We start from the raw sequence: 14,450 nt of genomic DNA, 5'->3' as shown, positions 1-14,450 counted from the left end.
CAAATTAAGAAAAACCAAAATAAATTAACTATAATTAACTATAAATGTTTCCCCGTTCTAATTTTGTTTTGCGGTTGATAAATCAACAAATGCACAGGGTTTTGCTTTGAGGACGTGTTGCTGATTTGCTGCGGGGTCACAGCAGGACGGACAGTCATCCTGAGGAGGGGAAACTGCCATCGATTACGCAGACGTGCATGTGTGCGACCCTGATAACACAATCTAGGCGTCAGAAGGGGCTGGACGCACCACAGACACCTCTAATAAATAAGTAGTGAGTGCTGCACCAAAACACGACAACAACACACCACAGCAGGGACACGCCTTCATTGGTCTGGGTAACTTTAGCTCCAAAGTCTTTTCTTAAGGTGCAGATTAAAGAGCAGCTGACCACAGAGATGGAAGCGATGGAAACCTCCACAGAAGATGCCAAAGCCCTGAGGGACATCAACCAAAGGTGGGAACAAATATCAACACTCATCATTAGCCTTTTAAATCTTTATGCTTTACTATTAAAAAGTGGGCACAAAAATGACTTATTTGTATTTCGATTCAGATTGTGATATTTTTTCATAAATTCACTAGGTGGTGCTAGAGCAAAGCAATTTTTATTTATTTATTTATTTATTTATTTATTGTCCAGTGGTAATCTATAGCTCAATTTGTTGCCATATAAAGTTCCCTTTTCTTTCTGCAAAGAAGCACACCTGAAAATATTCACTTTTCATTATAATATGTTTATTATATCGTATTTTGCAAGACAAAAAAAAAATTTAACAATTAAATTGCCACTATATAAAACACACATATACTATTTTTAAAAACGTAAATCTATTTATTTTCCTGTGCAACGTGCATTTCACAGCATGCCTGTCAAAATAAAAGTTTCTTTAAAAATCAAAGGCAAGTCCAACATGATATTTATTTATTTTTGACCAGCTGTCCACGACCCACTTTTGGGTGCTGACCCACCAGTTGAGAATCGCTGATCAATAGCTCAATTTGTTGCTATATAAAGTTTCTTTCTAATGTTGATTTAAATTCATTTTATTTAATTAGCATTTTCACTAATTTATGTGCCACAGTTGTATATTTGCACTATTATCCTTCGTTGGTATTTACTTTGTTCTTACTGTGTGCTATTCTATTGTTGCTGCAACCTCTGAATTTCCCCTCGGGGGATCAATGAATGTCTTTTTTATTCTATTTTATTATATTGCATATTTTGCAAAACAAAAAACTCAAAACAATAAAATTATCACTAACAACCTTTAATTTCACAATTATAAAAACATTTTTTAAACTATACATTTATGAGGTTTGTAAAAAAAAAAAAAATAATAATAATAATAATAATTGTATGGTATGACTTTTTAATTTATATATATTTATTTTGTACTGCAATGTTGTGGAAGAGTCAAACCATGGACTGGGAGTTAAGAATTAACTCTAGCTATAAACTCGATATGCCAGGGGTTCTCAGCTGGTCTCACCCTGGGCCCCACATTTTGCCACTTTCATTAAATCGAGAACCCCACTTTTTTTTTTTTAGAATTCAACCAACGAACTTTAGTTTTTCATAAATAGCAATACATATGTAATAATAATAATAATAATAATAATAATAATAATAACATAAATCTATTTATTTTCCTGTGCAACATGCATTTCACAGCATACCTGTCAAAAGAAAAGTTTCTTTCCAAAAAAAAGACAAGTTCAACATGAAAAACATTAATTATTTATTTATTTATTTTTGACCAACTGTCTGCGACCCACCCAGTATCGGTCCATGACCCACTTTTGGGAGTGGAGAGGCGCTGATCCATAGGTAAATTTGTTTCAATACAAAGTTTCCTCCCTTTGTTTCTGCAAAGAAGCACACCGGAAAATATTCACTTTTCCATATATTATGTTTATTATATTATATTTTGCGAAACAAAAAACTTTAACAAAATTACCACAAACACCCTTTAATTCCAAATGATAAAAACATACTTTTTAAAACTCTAATTTTTTGACATTTATAAAAAAAAAAGGTCATTAATGATCTTTTTAATTGATGTATATTTATATTGTACTGCAATGTTGTGGAAGAGCCTGACCGTGGACTGGAGTTAAAAATTAGTGCTCGCTATGAACTCTATAAGCGTCACATCAGCTGCAAGCTTGTAACTATGTCAAATAAACAATAAAAAAAACAGTTAATACAGGTAAATGGCCTGAAGTGAGGTCTTCTCTAAGCAGTGACAAAACAAGAGCTCACTGGTGAATTATTCATAGTCATCCCATATGTGGGAGCTCTTTTGCAGAACTGAGATCAGGCCATGCAGGCTGCATGTCGAAAAATGTGATGCAGAAGAAGAAAAAGACATTGTATATGTCCTACAAATCATTTTTATTTTAATGGCGTGACAGATTACGCCAACATTACTCATGTTAAAACAGCTGATAGTAGCTGCGTTGGTGATTACATCTCAGCTTCCTTTCAGCTCCACCCCCACAGACGGCTGTGAATTGGGTCAAAAGCAAAATTGAAACACAAAGTGAAGACCCGAAAAACAGCTCTGGGGGTTGTTAATGTTAAAGCTTGATTTGTAAATGATGAGATGTGCAACCAACCTTGGCTTTAAAGCTACTAAACTTCTGGCTCTGAGCCATGGAGATGCTACGTTTGTGCTGATGCAGTGATAATCCAATCAATCCCATCTGTTTTTTTTGTTTTTTTTTCATCTTTGTTCACAGAGTGTTTGTCAACAGGAGCGTGACACTGGAAAATATCAAATGCTACGGCTTCGACATGGACTACACACTGGCATGTAAGTGTCGATTAGATTAGACAGGAAGAAACCTTTCAAAGCTTGTCAATGTCATCAGAGATTACTGATATATCCTACTCAAGTAGAAGTACTGTTACTTGATTGAAATTGTACTCAAGTACAAGTAAGTCATACATAAAATACGTAAAATAAGTAAATAGTAGCTGAATTAAATAGTACTCAAAGTAAAAGTTACTTGTTACTTTCACCGTCCACGTTTATTTTTGGTAATAAAACTTGCCATGGTTCTCTTGCATACAGTAAACATCTCAAAATCTTGCACAACTGAAACTTAATTTATTTTCCACAAAGGCATCTGTATAAAACAAAATAACACCAATGAATTCAGTTCAAAATAAATACATTTCCAGGCTCTAAGTAAAGCTATACCTATGAACTTTAAAAAATTGCCATGTGGGTAACAACATACTGTAATAGGTAGAAAACCCAACCTGAACCCTAGAAAGTGGCTGGGCGTTGATCAGAAATGACATGATTAAGAACATATGGATTAGTTTAAGGCAGTGGCTATCCGTACGGTTGCCATATCAATATACCGACATTCTATTCGTATGCAAGCGCCCCTATTTGGCCAGTTTAGGTCACGTGACTAATTCTAAACCGAACCCTAACCCTAACGCTAAGACGCTACGTACTTGTACTTTGGTAATTGCAATGGGGGTTGTACGGCAACCGTACAAATAGACACTTTCTTAGTTAAATTGAGACTATGAAACAGAAATTAAAAAAATAATCACAAAAAATTATAATTTACTCAGTAACGGGTTGGTTGTAGAAATGTAATTAATTACTTTATTTCTTATAAAACATACTTCAATACAAGTAAAGTGAGTGATTTGGAAATATACTAGTACCCCTTAAAAGAAACTAAATTACAGTGACGCGAGTTTGTTTTTGTTTTTTTCCAGTGTATAAATCTCCTGACTATGAGAGCATGGGCTTTGAGTTGATCAGGGACAGAATGGTCTCCATTGGATACGCTCATGAGATTCTGCGCTACACATACGACCCCAGCTTTGCCACACGGTCAGCTCATCATCATTAACCTGTGCACTGCATCTCAGTTATGTGTGTAACTCCCTCCTACGTGCTGACGTTTAATTCTGTTTACAGGGGTTTAGTGGTTGACACCACTTATGGGAATCTCCTGAAGGTGGACTCAAATGGGAACATTTTGGTCTGCAGTCACGGCTTCCACTTCATCAAAGGGTAAAGTCGAAACCGAGTGAATCCAGAGAAGAAATGTTTGTTTTGAAGGACTTTGTTGCCTTGCACTGAAACATTTTACAATGTGAAAATGAAGAAAAATGTCTGTAAACGCAAAAAACAACCACATGTTCACCAAACATTCCTCTCTGTAGCCTTAATGCATCCACATTTGTATTTGCAATAACATTTTTCAGATTTTTACTCGATATGAAATGTGTCTAAAAAGCGTACAATTGTTCTCATACGTTAAATATTCTATGTGGACGACCGTTATGTTAGCTTATTAAACATGTGAGCACGGTGGTGAAGAGGTTAACAATTGTGTCTCACAGCAAAAGGGCATCAGGTTTCGACTGCCAAGGCGGAGACCTGCAATCTTTCTCAGTTGAGTTTGCATGTTCTTTCTCTGCTTTAATGGGTTTCCTCCAGCTGATTTAGCATCCTTCCAAAGTCACGATTCCAACCTTTTTGATATTTTCTTCTTTAAATCTGGTAGAGACATTTTTTTTTTAATCAGATAAAGATATCAAAATTTGTTTTGATCTCCACATGGATGCATAGAAGTCTTTTTATTTCATTCTTACTGTGATTTCTTGTGTTTTCCCAAAAAAAACTCTTCCAAAGTGACTTCCGAACACATTTCTGGTGTTTTCATGGATTTAAAGTTGTGGCACAAGAATGGCGGAGGCTTATTTTTGGGCTTACACGGAAATATCTGAATCCAGTTGAAATAGAGTGTCTCACGGAATGAAGTGATATCAAGGGGAATACCAGGAACAAACTAGAAGAAAAACGATGTAAAGCCATTCACTGTCCTTTTTGTATTGTTAAGGAACACAAAATATCACGATAAGAATAATGTAAAGCATCTGTTTACAGGACTCCATCTCCCATAATGCAATATGTGTAACTTTTCTGAACATTTAAATAAGAGTGTTTACGATGGGGAAGAAAACAAACTTTAGAGTAGTAGCAATTTCAACCTTTTACATCTTTTTATTAGAAATATTTTTGGATTTATTGATCTTTGAGGCTTTAAATGTCTTTAAACTTACAGTAAATTAAAGGTAAACCCAACAAATAAAACTGTAACTTTCTTTCAGTCCTTGGTCAGTATTCATCCATTCATTCCTCTTTACCTGCTTAAACTGTTCAGGCTAGTTGGACATGGTACACCCTGGATGTGTCTTGTGCATTTATTTACGCTTCATAACAAAATCACTGTGTTGTGTTTTTTTATGTCGCACAGGGATCATATTCAAACCTACTATCCCAACAAGTTCATCCAGAGAGACGACACGGAGCGCTTCTACATTCTCAACACTCTCTTCAATCTCTCAGGTGCTAAAAACGTACATCTCGTCTTTTTACTCATGCTCCGTGAGATTTCGGCTTCCCACCATTCAAAAGTTTGTTTTGGAAAATGTGTGTGTGTGTGTGTGTGTGTGTGTGTGTGACACTAATGTTCTTCCTGCACTCTACAGAAACGTACCTGTACGCCTGCCTGGTAGATTTCTTCACGAGATGCACCAGATACACAAAGTGAGTATGATTCTGGTCAATTCAAAATAAAGCAGCTAAAGAGATTTTCCTCCCAAACATGTTCCATAATCTGTTGCTCTTTGCGCTCCATGTCTTGCAGCCTAAAGAAAGGTTTCCAGCATGGTGACTTGTTCATGTCATTCAGAAGCATGTTCCAGGATGTTCGCGATGCAATGGATTTTATACACAATAATGTAAGTTTTGGAGGCTATGACTCCATGTTTCCTAAACTTTGAGCCAATCCTTTAAATATGTCATAATTTCTGTTTCAGGGAATCCTGAAGGAACGAACAATTAAATATTTGGATAAATATGTCATCAAAGATGTGGGTAAAATGTACTTTTGCGATTCTTTAAAAGAATGAAGGACAAAAATGATAAAGATGTTGATGTTTTTCATTTTACAGCCTAATCTCCCTCTGCTCTTGAGCCGCATTAGGGAGGTGGCCAAAGTCTTCCTCGCTACCAACAGTGACTTTAACTACACTGAGGTCAGTGTACAAACTCAACACTGTAGATATTATGTGGAAACCTTCAAAGCAACCTGTCTAATATAAATGCACTCTTCATGCCTACACAGGCCATCATGAAATACCTGCTTGAAAGTAACGTCAAGGTAGCACACTCTCTTGTTTCATCTGATCTTTCCAAGAATTCCCTCGAAAGAATCAGTTTTTTTTTCTATTGTGTCTTTGCTGAAGCCCGGAGCCCCAAAGACACCGTGGCGTACCTTCTTTGACCTCGTTGTTGTGGACACCAGGAAGCCTTTGTTCTTTGCAGAGGGGACGGTCCTGAGACAAGTGGACACGGTACGAGAACGTCTGCAGCTTTTCTCTCAGAATGATAACGGTCGGCTGCTGCTTGCCAATAGTTAATTGTTTTTAATCATGTTTTTAATACCGTGTTACAAATACAGAGTAGCCAGGATTAGTGCACAAAGTGACAAAATATGCCAGCTGAGATATTTTCATACTGCAGTTTATTTATTGATTAATTGAAATCACATTTTTCCTCTAATTTTATTTTTTACAGTGCATTTATTTTAAACTAGATTTATATTTGAGAAAGTGAAAGTATAGAACACAATTGTTCAAAATTGTGTGTTGTGTTTTAATTTGAGAATAATTAAAGAAATTGAAAAATCTATATTTTTATTCAGTAATGAATTTGATCCATCACTAGACGATTCAGGCGACCGCACACTTTATCATGTTGGCCAATAGAAAATGCAAACATAACACAAATACACACACATATATATATATATATATATATATATATATATATATATATATATATATATATATATATATATATATATATATATATATATATATATATATATATCAACTTACATTAAAACATGTTGTATTTATTAATAGCAATAGTTTTTTTTAACAAAACAATGAAGACACTTGCAGCCTGTCCTGCTATATATATATATATATATAAACAGTGACTACCCACTTAAATATTGTATTACAGTGATAAAAATAGCATTTTTACCAGATCCAAGCATTCTTTGCCATAGCATTATAGGACGACAATTATAAGTGAATACTTCTACTTGTAGAATGTTGAATGCCTTGTATTTTTGTTGATTTACGAGCACTCCCGCAGTCTGCTCCTCACACATAAGATGGCAGTACCCAGTCATGCATCTTCACAGGTGATGAGGCGTTTATGTTTATAATGTCTATGGATTGACCAAGGAAGCAAAGCCTATTATTTTCTCAGTTATCATATCAGTGGAATGGATGATATTTGATTTTAAACCCCACATGGACCGTTACCGAGCTGATAATATTGTGCATTACTCGTTAAATGTTTTCCCCTGCAGGACACAGGAAAGCTTCGGATTGGGACTTACACTGGAGAACTTCACCATGGAACTGTATACTCTGGAGGTGAGCTTTACAGTTTTTACAAATGTATCTTTTCATACTGTATTTGTTTTTACTATTTCTGGGTTGTAGCCCTCTTTTTAAATGACTAACGATTGACAATGATAGCCTGAAAAACCAAACCTACAATTTTCAAAAAGTCTGTGTGCACCTTTTGATTGATGGCAGTGGCTATCTGTATGGTTGCCGTATCAATATACCAACATTCTATCCGTACGCAGGGCCCCTATTTGGCCAGTTTAAGTCACGTGACTAAGACTAAACCTTAACCTAAATCTAACTCTAACCCTAACCCTAAGACGCTACGTACTTGTACTTTGGTAACCATACCAATAGCACCGGGGGTTGTCCGTATACGGCTACCATACGAATAGACACTTTCTTTAACTATTGCTACATAAATGACAAACACCACCGTGTTTCACTAACTGCAGATATGAAATACTCAGAAGTCATATTTGGATACTTTAGGCAGACGATAATTTTGTGCAGGCCTCATAGATCAATAAATCGAAGTCATATCGCTTAGAAAAACGATCTAAAAGGTTTAAATTGCCACTCGAATGTTTGTTTTGTTTTGTCTTCCTCACTTGATCCGTCTTGTGTTGTGGATGCAGGGTCTTCAGACATCATCTGTGATCTGCTGGGTGTCAAAGGAAAGAACATCCTCTATGTTGGAGATCACATCTTCGGAGACATCCTCAAATCTAAGAAGCGTCAGGGTTGGAAGACGTTCCTGGTCGTACCCGAGCTGGAAAAGGAGCTCCAGTTATGGGACGAAAAGAAGAGTAAGAAGAACAAATAAGATACAGACTTCAGATTTCAACTGACTTGGTTTGCGTTCATGTGTTTGAATATCTATCTTGTGTTTTCAGGTCTCTTTGAGGAATTGAAATGTCTCGATTTATTCCTGGCTGAGTTGTACAAGTGAGTCCATCTTTATTCTTAACTGTGTGCAAAATAGGATGTGAGAAGATTCCAGTTTTTTGAATGAACATAGAAAGCGTTTATTTGTACGGTTGGCGTATGGACAACCCCCGGTGCTATTGGTACGGTTACCGAAGTACAAGCTCGTAGCGTCTTATGGTTAGGGTTAGGATTAGGTTTAAGGTTAGGGTTAGGTTATAACCCAATATTTCAAGATTTTTTAAGGTTAGGGTTAGGTTTAGTCTTAGTCACATGACCTGAACTGACCAAATAGGGCTGCGTACGGATACAATGTCGGTATATTGATACGTCAACCGTACGGACAGCCACTGTCATTAACATATTAGAAATATAAATTGTTTTGTTTTTTGTCTTTTAGATAATGAAGCGTTTACATTTTATCAAAGGTTCTCCTTGTTTTTGAGTATTTTGGTTTCATAATAGACCATCAGAGAGAAATCCTCATTAAGACAGATAATTATTCATAGTCATGAGTGGGATAATAAACTACATTTTCGTCTATATCCACCAGAGGGAGCTGCAACCTCTAACGTTCTTTTCCTCTCCAGTTCCTGTTCATGATAAGCAGGCAGGACAGTGAATTATGAGGACAATATTTATCTAATTATTTTAAGCAATTTAATACAACCATAAAAAGCTTTAGTACTATGTGTACATACATTTTTCCGTTTGTAGCCTACATGGCTAATGAAATGATATGTATAAACATCAATAAATACACTGCTCGAAAGAGAGTGCATGGGATGAAGTAGCACATATAAGAAAACAGTGACCCCCTAAAGCACGTGTCAAACTCAAGGCCCAGGGACCAAATCCAGCCCTTCAGAGCATCCGATTCATCCCGCAGGAGAAAGTGAAAATGACAGAAAACATGAATCATTGTGTAAATTACCAAATAATTCAGTCATAAATTATTGTTGAAAGAACTATACATTTTTCCAAAATCTCCCCAAATTAAAAAATTAATAATTGGTCAAAAACGAAAAACAAATCAAATGACCTTTAAGTGTCTGTCACTAATTGCGTAGATATTGTCGATACCTTCCATACTTCATGTCTAATTTATAATTGGAAGTGCAAACTTGGACACATTAATGTAACTCTTGAACTAAAATGAGTTTGTCATCCCTACCCTAAAGGGTTTATTTCAGTTTACAGCAAGACACACTCTTAGCTGTTCGCTGGATCATCACATAGACAATTTCTAGATGCTTTCTTCTTCTATTTTTGTCCTAAAAATGTGTCTTTAAAATCTTTATTTTTATTAGCTTTTAATGTCTCGATGTAGGATTTTTGAGTAGTTGTACGTGTAAAACTCAACTCTTTATACCACTGTTTAATACTTTGTTTTGCTCCCAGAAATAACCTTCTTCTTTTTTTTTTTTTTATTTTGACTTGTGTTTTGCTTGTACTGTGAGAGAAACTGTTACATTCATCAGAATTCATTATGGCATCAACACTGCAAGCTTTAAAGAATATTTTTGGTGTAACCCAACAGTGATTCAAGTACAGATTTGTCAGAATAGGTGTTTATATCTCTGTGTTTTCTGGTTAAAGGGAATTGGACAGTGGCAGTGAAAGTAGTCGTGAGATCGGCACGATTCAGACGAGGATGAAGGTGAGTGTCACGTGTGTCAAACTCAAGGCCCGGGGGCCAAATCTCAGCCCTTTAATAAATCCAACTCGGCCCGCAGGGGAAAGTAAAAATGACTGATAAAACATGAATCATTATTTAAATGACCAAATAATTTAATTGTGGATATATCAGTGGGGGCGTAAAATATCTCGTGAATTTCCACAGGAACTTAAGTTCGGGAATTTTGACAATATTAAAAAAATAGAAACTTTTCATGGGAATTGTTTATTGAAATGAACCAGAAATTTGGAGCAATTTTAAATCACTATATCATATCCAAACATAAATATTGGCATCCATGTAAAATAATACACTTTACAAAAACATAACAATTCATCAAATTTATTTAGAAGTAGAATTTTACAATTATTCAAGTGGAGTTTTATTGACTTTGTCACAAATTCCAAATTAAACTCTATAATATTTGCAGGGGTTCACGGTTTTCCCATGCTGGTATAACACGATGGAAATAATTTCTAGCCTGAAATTGTTGAAAGAAACCTAATTTTTCAAAAAAAATCCTGCTCAATCCTTAAATTATTTGACAAAATCTTCCCAAACTAATTCAGTATTGTCACTGCCTGTCACCTATTACTTAGATACTTAGATGTGTATTGCCTGGCATCTGGCGACACGATTTGTATCCCGATACATTGATCACGATAGATACAATATGATACAATTAATCCCGATATTAAAGTATAAGGCGATTATTGCCATTTTTTAAAAATATATATGACCTAAGAAACAACTCATCTGTAAATGTGTACACCTTCATGAGAACATTATGTATGAAATATATTCTATTGGCATATTTTACACTCAAAATATTGGCTTTAACATGCCATGTGCCAACAAGTTAAAATAAAAAAATAACATACAATCTGACTGTGGCTTTTAAACCAACTTTGACTTTAGTACAACATGACTTTAGTGCAACTTAACTGAGGTATATGTCTAGAACAACAAAAAATGCAGATTTTTAGATTTTATTGAAAAAACACAAGCTGGTCAACATGCCCAGGTTTCAGCACACTTATTTGTGAAAGACTTTCCTGGTTAAATAAAGGTTAAAAATATTATTATTATTATTATTTTTAAATTTAAAAAATCAATATTTTTATTTAATTGATACATAGAAATGCAAAGTAGCAATAATGTTGAAATTCCTCACCTCTGTGGTCCACTTGAGCTCAAACTTGTCTGTATTTGGCCCTGATGAACAAAAATGAGTTTGACATCCCTGCTTTACAGCATCATGATAATAAGATATACAGTAACTTTCCTGCTTTTATTTATATTTATGGCTGTAGGTTTTCAAATTCCCACATCAGTCGTGTGCGTCACTTGTTTTCTACAGGTGCTGACCTACAGGATGGATATGTCTTATGGACAGATGGGCAGCCTCCTGCGCAGCGGCTCCAGGCAGACACTGTTTGCCAGCCAGCTGATGAGATATGCTGACCTGTACTCGTCCACCTGCATCAACCTGCTGCGTTACCCCTTTAATTACCTTTTCATGGCTCCTCCAGTCCTGGTCAGTCGCTTCCTCAAATGCTCAAATGTTGAAAGATCAGTTTATTTATGGATTATGAGTTTTTTTTCCAATTACGTCTTTCCTTTGTCAGATGCCGCACGAGGCCGCTACACAAACCTCTGTGGAGTTCACTTCATCAGATCCCACTGTTAAAAACCATGCAGTCACTGTGACCAGAAACTGAGGTTAGATTTTAACACCATTTTTGCTCAGTAATACCCTGATAAACAAATATTTAAACTCTCAACCATTCATTTTTTGACAGAGAAAAACATGAAACTAATCTTCAGTAACACTTTACTTGAAGTTTTATAAGGCCGACATCACGCTGTCATTATTATGACATGACACCTGTCATTAGCATGATTACGGTGTCATGAAGGCTGTCATTAAGTGTTGTTCGTCACCCTGACCCCTAACTTTAACCCTAAAGCAAGGCAAATGTATTTGTATAGCATATTTCATACATAAAGCAATTCAATGGGCTTTTCATGATCAAAAAGTTCAACAGAAAACATTCAATGGCTCAAAAATCAAAATAAGAACATTAAAATTAGCAGTAAAAACATTTAAAATTAGCAGTAAAAACCCTAACCAGGGTTGGGGTCCATTTTGATTATAAGCGCATAATTGATCATCAATTACAATTATGGCATAATTATAATTGTAATTGTAATTTTAAAAATATGTTGAGTTTAGATAATTGACTTTGTAATTGTAATTGCCATGAGAATTGGATGAAAAATGTCATTTACAATTTAACACAAATCTGGGGAACCATGTTACAGTTATACACATATGTAATTAACTATTATTAAAAATGTTTCATATCAAACTTTCCCACATTTTACCATTAAAAACAAATTCAGACATATATTGACACAAAAATGAGGAAGCCTAACAAGGTGAACGATATATAGGTAAGAAATGAGTTGATAGATATTTGTTTTTAGTGTATTTTACAGCTGATTTAGAACCTGTTATCATAAGAGATGCTATCAGAAAAAAAAAATAAATAAAAAAAACTTTTATTATGTCATTTATTTCAGGCTCAGTAACTGTAGTTGAAATTTAGTTATTGAGAACATAATTAGAATTTACTTTCTGAGGATAAAAAATACTTGTAATTTAATCGTAATTGGAAAAAATGTTGGTCACTGTAATTGAATTGTGATTGAACATGGGTAATTGAAAATGTAATTGTAACTGAAAAATGTAATTGGACCCAGCACTGATCCTAACCCAACCTAACCTCACTATAGATTTCTCCATCTAACCCAAAAAATGCCAACATAGCTCCAAAGCCGGTGTCATAATTGAGCTAATGACACTCAATGACAGCCTTCATGACACTTTATTAATGCTAATGACAGATAATGTCAGCCTAATGTCAGCCTTATATGTTTAAAACTTCAAATAAATTGTTACCCAATCTTTGTTATAGGATCCGTGGTCTACCGGACAAAGCCACAGAATGCCTGAACCTCACAGACCAGACAATCACATGCATTCCCACATTCAATTCAGAGACTCCAATTACATGTTTCGGCACCGTGGAAGGACGACAGAGCATATGGAATAAACACACACAAGTACAGGAGAAACAATAAACCTCCACACAGGAATTTTTTCCCCTTGGTGACTATTCCTGCAGCGAGGGTGGAGTACAAGCCACGAAACCACCTTGTAAATCATAAAGATATACTTCAGGATGACCTTTTTCTTTCTGTACTGGACAGTTGTCACTGACACGGTGAACCTACAGACTAAGGGTACTAAGGGTTGTCAGTTGTTACGGTGAACACACTCGCAGCTCGACCTGCTGGATGTGAATTTTATCTTTGCTTGTTGCCATTTGATTGATTAAGCTTTAAGCTTAAGTTTTAAGTTATTCTCAGGGTTACTGTATATATGAGTGAAAGCCTGTTTTTACATCTTGTGATGAATAAATATATTTTTTGTGAAGTTTGTATAAATGGTGTAACGTTAATTATTTGATGTGCAACTTCTATTGAAACGTCTTGATAGATCATTTTTATTATTAATATTATCAATTTAAATTGTTGTGTTACATTACTATTTTATTTCACGTTATTATTGTGTTCCTTTTTTATTCTTATTATATAGGTATTTGTATCTGTAATAAAAAGCATTTTTTTAAAAGCACTATCTTAAATAAAAGGAGAAACATTGCATTAAAACAATTTTGTATTGTATTTTTCATTTTTTAAAAATGCCAAACTGAGCTTTCAAAATTCAGAGGATATTGCTGCTTCTCATTTTTCATGCCTTAAATGATTTTCATCCCAGTTTAAGTGTGCTCATCATATTTGCACTAGTTTTGAAGGTCTTATGATAGCCTTATCGCAATAAAAAAATTATAAAATTTTCAAATTTTATGCTTTACTATAGCCTTACCTCTGATTTTAGGTGTTTGTTGTTTATTTCTCATTTTTCAAGCCTTAATGCATTTTTATTTCAGTTTTAGGTTTGCTCTTCATAATTGCACTAGTTTTGAGGGTCTTTTGATAGCATTATATCAGAACAAGAAAATCCAAAATTTTTCAAATTTTATGCCTTACTATAGCCTTACTTTTGATTTTAGGTGTTTGTCATTTTTTCTCATTTTTTATGCCTTAATTGATTTTTATCCCAGTTTAAGTGTGCTCATCATATTTGCACTAGTTTTGAGGGTCTTATGATAGCCTTATCTCAGAAAAAAAAATCCAAAATTTTTCAAATTTTATGTCTTACTATTGCCTTACCTCTGATTTTAGGTTGTCATTTTTTATGCCTTAATTGATTTTTATCCCAGTTTAAGTGTCCTTATCATA

The 14,450-nt window shown here is 34.8% G+C and overlaps 1 protein-coding gene across 2 annotated transcripts; it reads left to right on the top strand.

Annotated features, from left to right (window-relative positions):
- Window positions 1–282: 282 nt before the first annotated feature.
- Window positions 283–13,693, top strand: nt5c2l1 (5'-nucleotidase, cytosolic II, like 1). 2 transcript variants are annotated; one of them, XM_028463444.1, is made up of 19 exons: window positions 283–457; window positions 2,746–2,819; window positions 3,749–3,866; window positions 3,954–4,049; window positions 4,382–4,433; window positions 5,299–5,390; window positions 5,534–5,591; window positions 5,692–5,785; window positions 5,864–5,917; window positions 5,999–6,082; window positions 6,172–6,207; window positions 6,293–6,400; window positions 7,432–7,498; window positions 8,113–8,283; window positions 8,371–8,422; window positions 10,001–10,061; window positions 11,440–11,616; window positions 11,708–11,801; window positions 13,061–13,693. In XM_028463444.1, the coding sequence occupies exons 4-18, from the start codon at window positions 4,004–4,006 to the stop codon at window positions 11,798–11,800; spliced, it is 1,245 nt and encodes a 414-aa protein (XP_028319245.1). In that variant the 5' UTR covers window positions 283–457; window positions 2,746–2,819; window positions 3,749–3,866; window positions 3,954–4,003; the 3' UTR covers window position 11,801; window positions 13,061–13,693. The 2 variants fall into 2 exon arrangements, with proteins under 2 accessions (XP_028319245.1, XP_028319244.1); XM_028463443.1 differs by lacking the exon at window positions 4,382–4,433 and having other exon boundaries at window positions 285–457; window positions 13,061–13,666.
- Window positions 13,694–14,450: the final 757 nt, after the last annotated feature.

Source organism: Gouania willdenowi, chromosome 12 (assembly GCF_900634775.1).
Source record: "Gouania willdenowi chromosome 12, fGouWil2.1, whole genome shotgun sequence".
Taxonomy (NCBI): domain Eukaryota; kingdom Metazoa; phylum Chordata; class Actinopteri; order Blenniiformes; family Gobiesocidae; genus Gouania; species Gouania willdenowi.
Note: the sequence above shows the minus strand (reverse complement) of the source record. Positions and strands in the feature narration are given on the sequence as shown.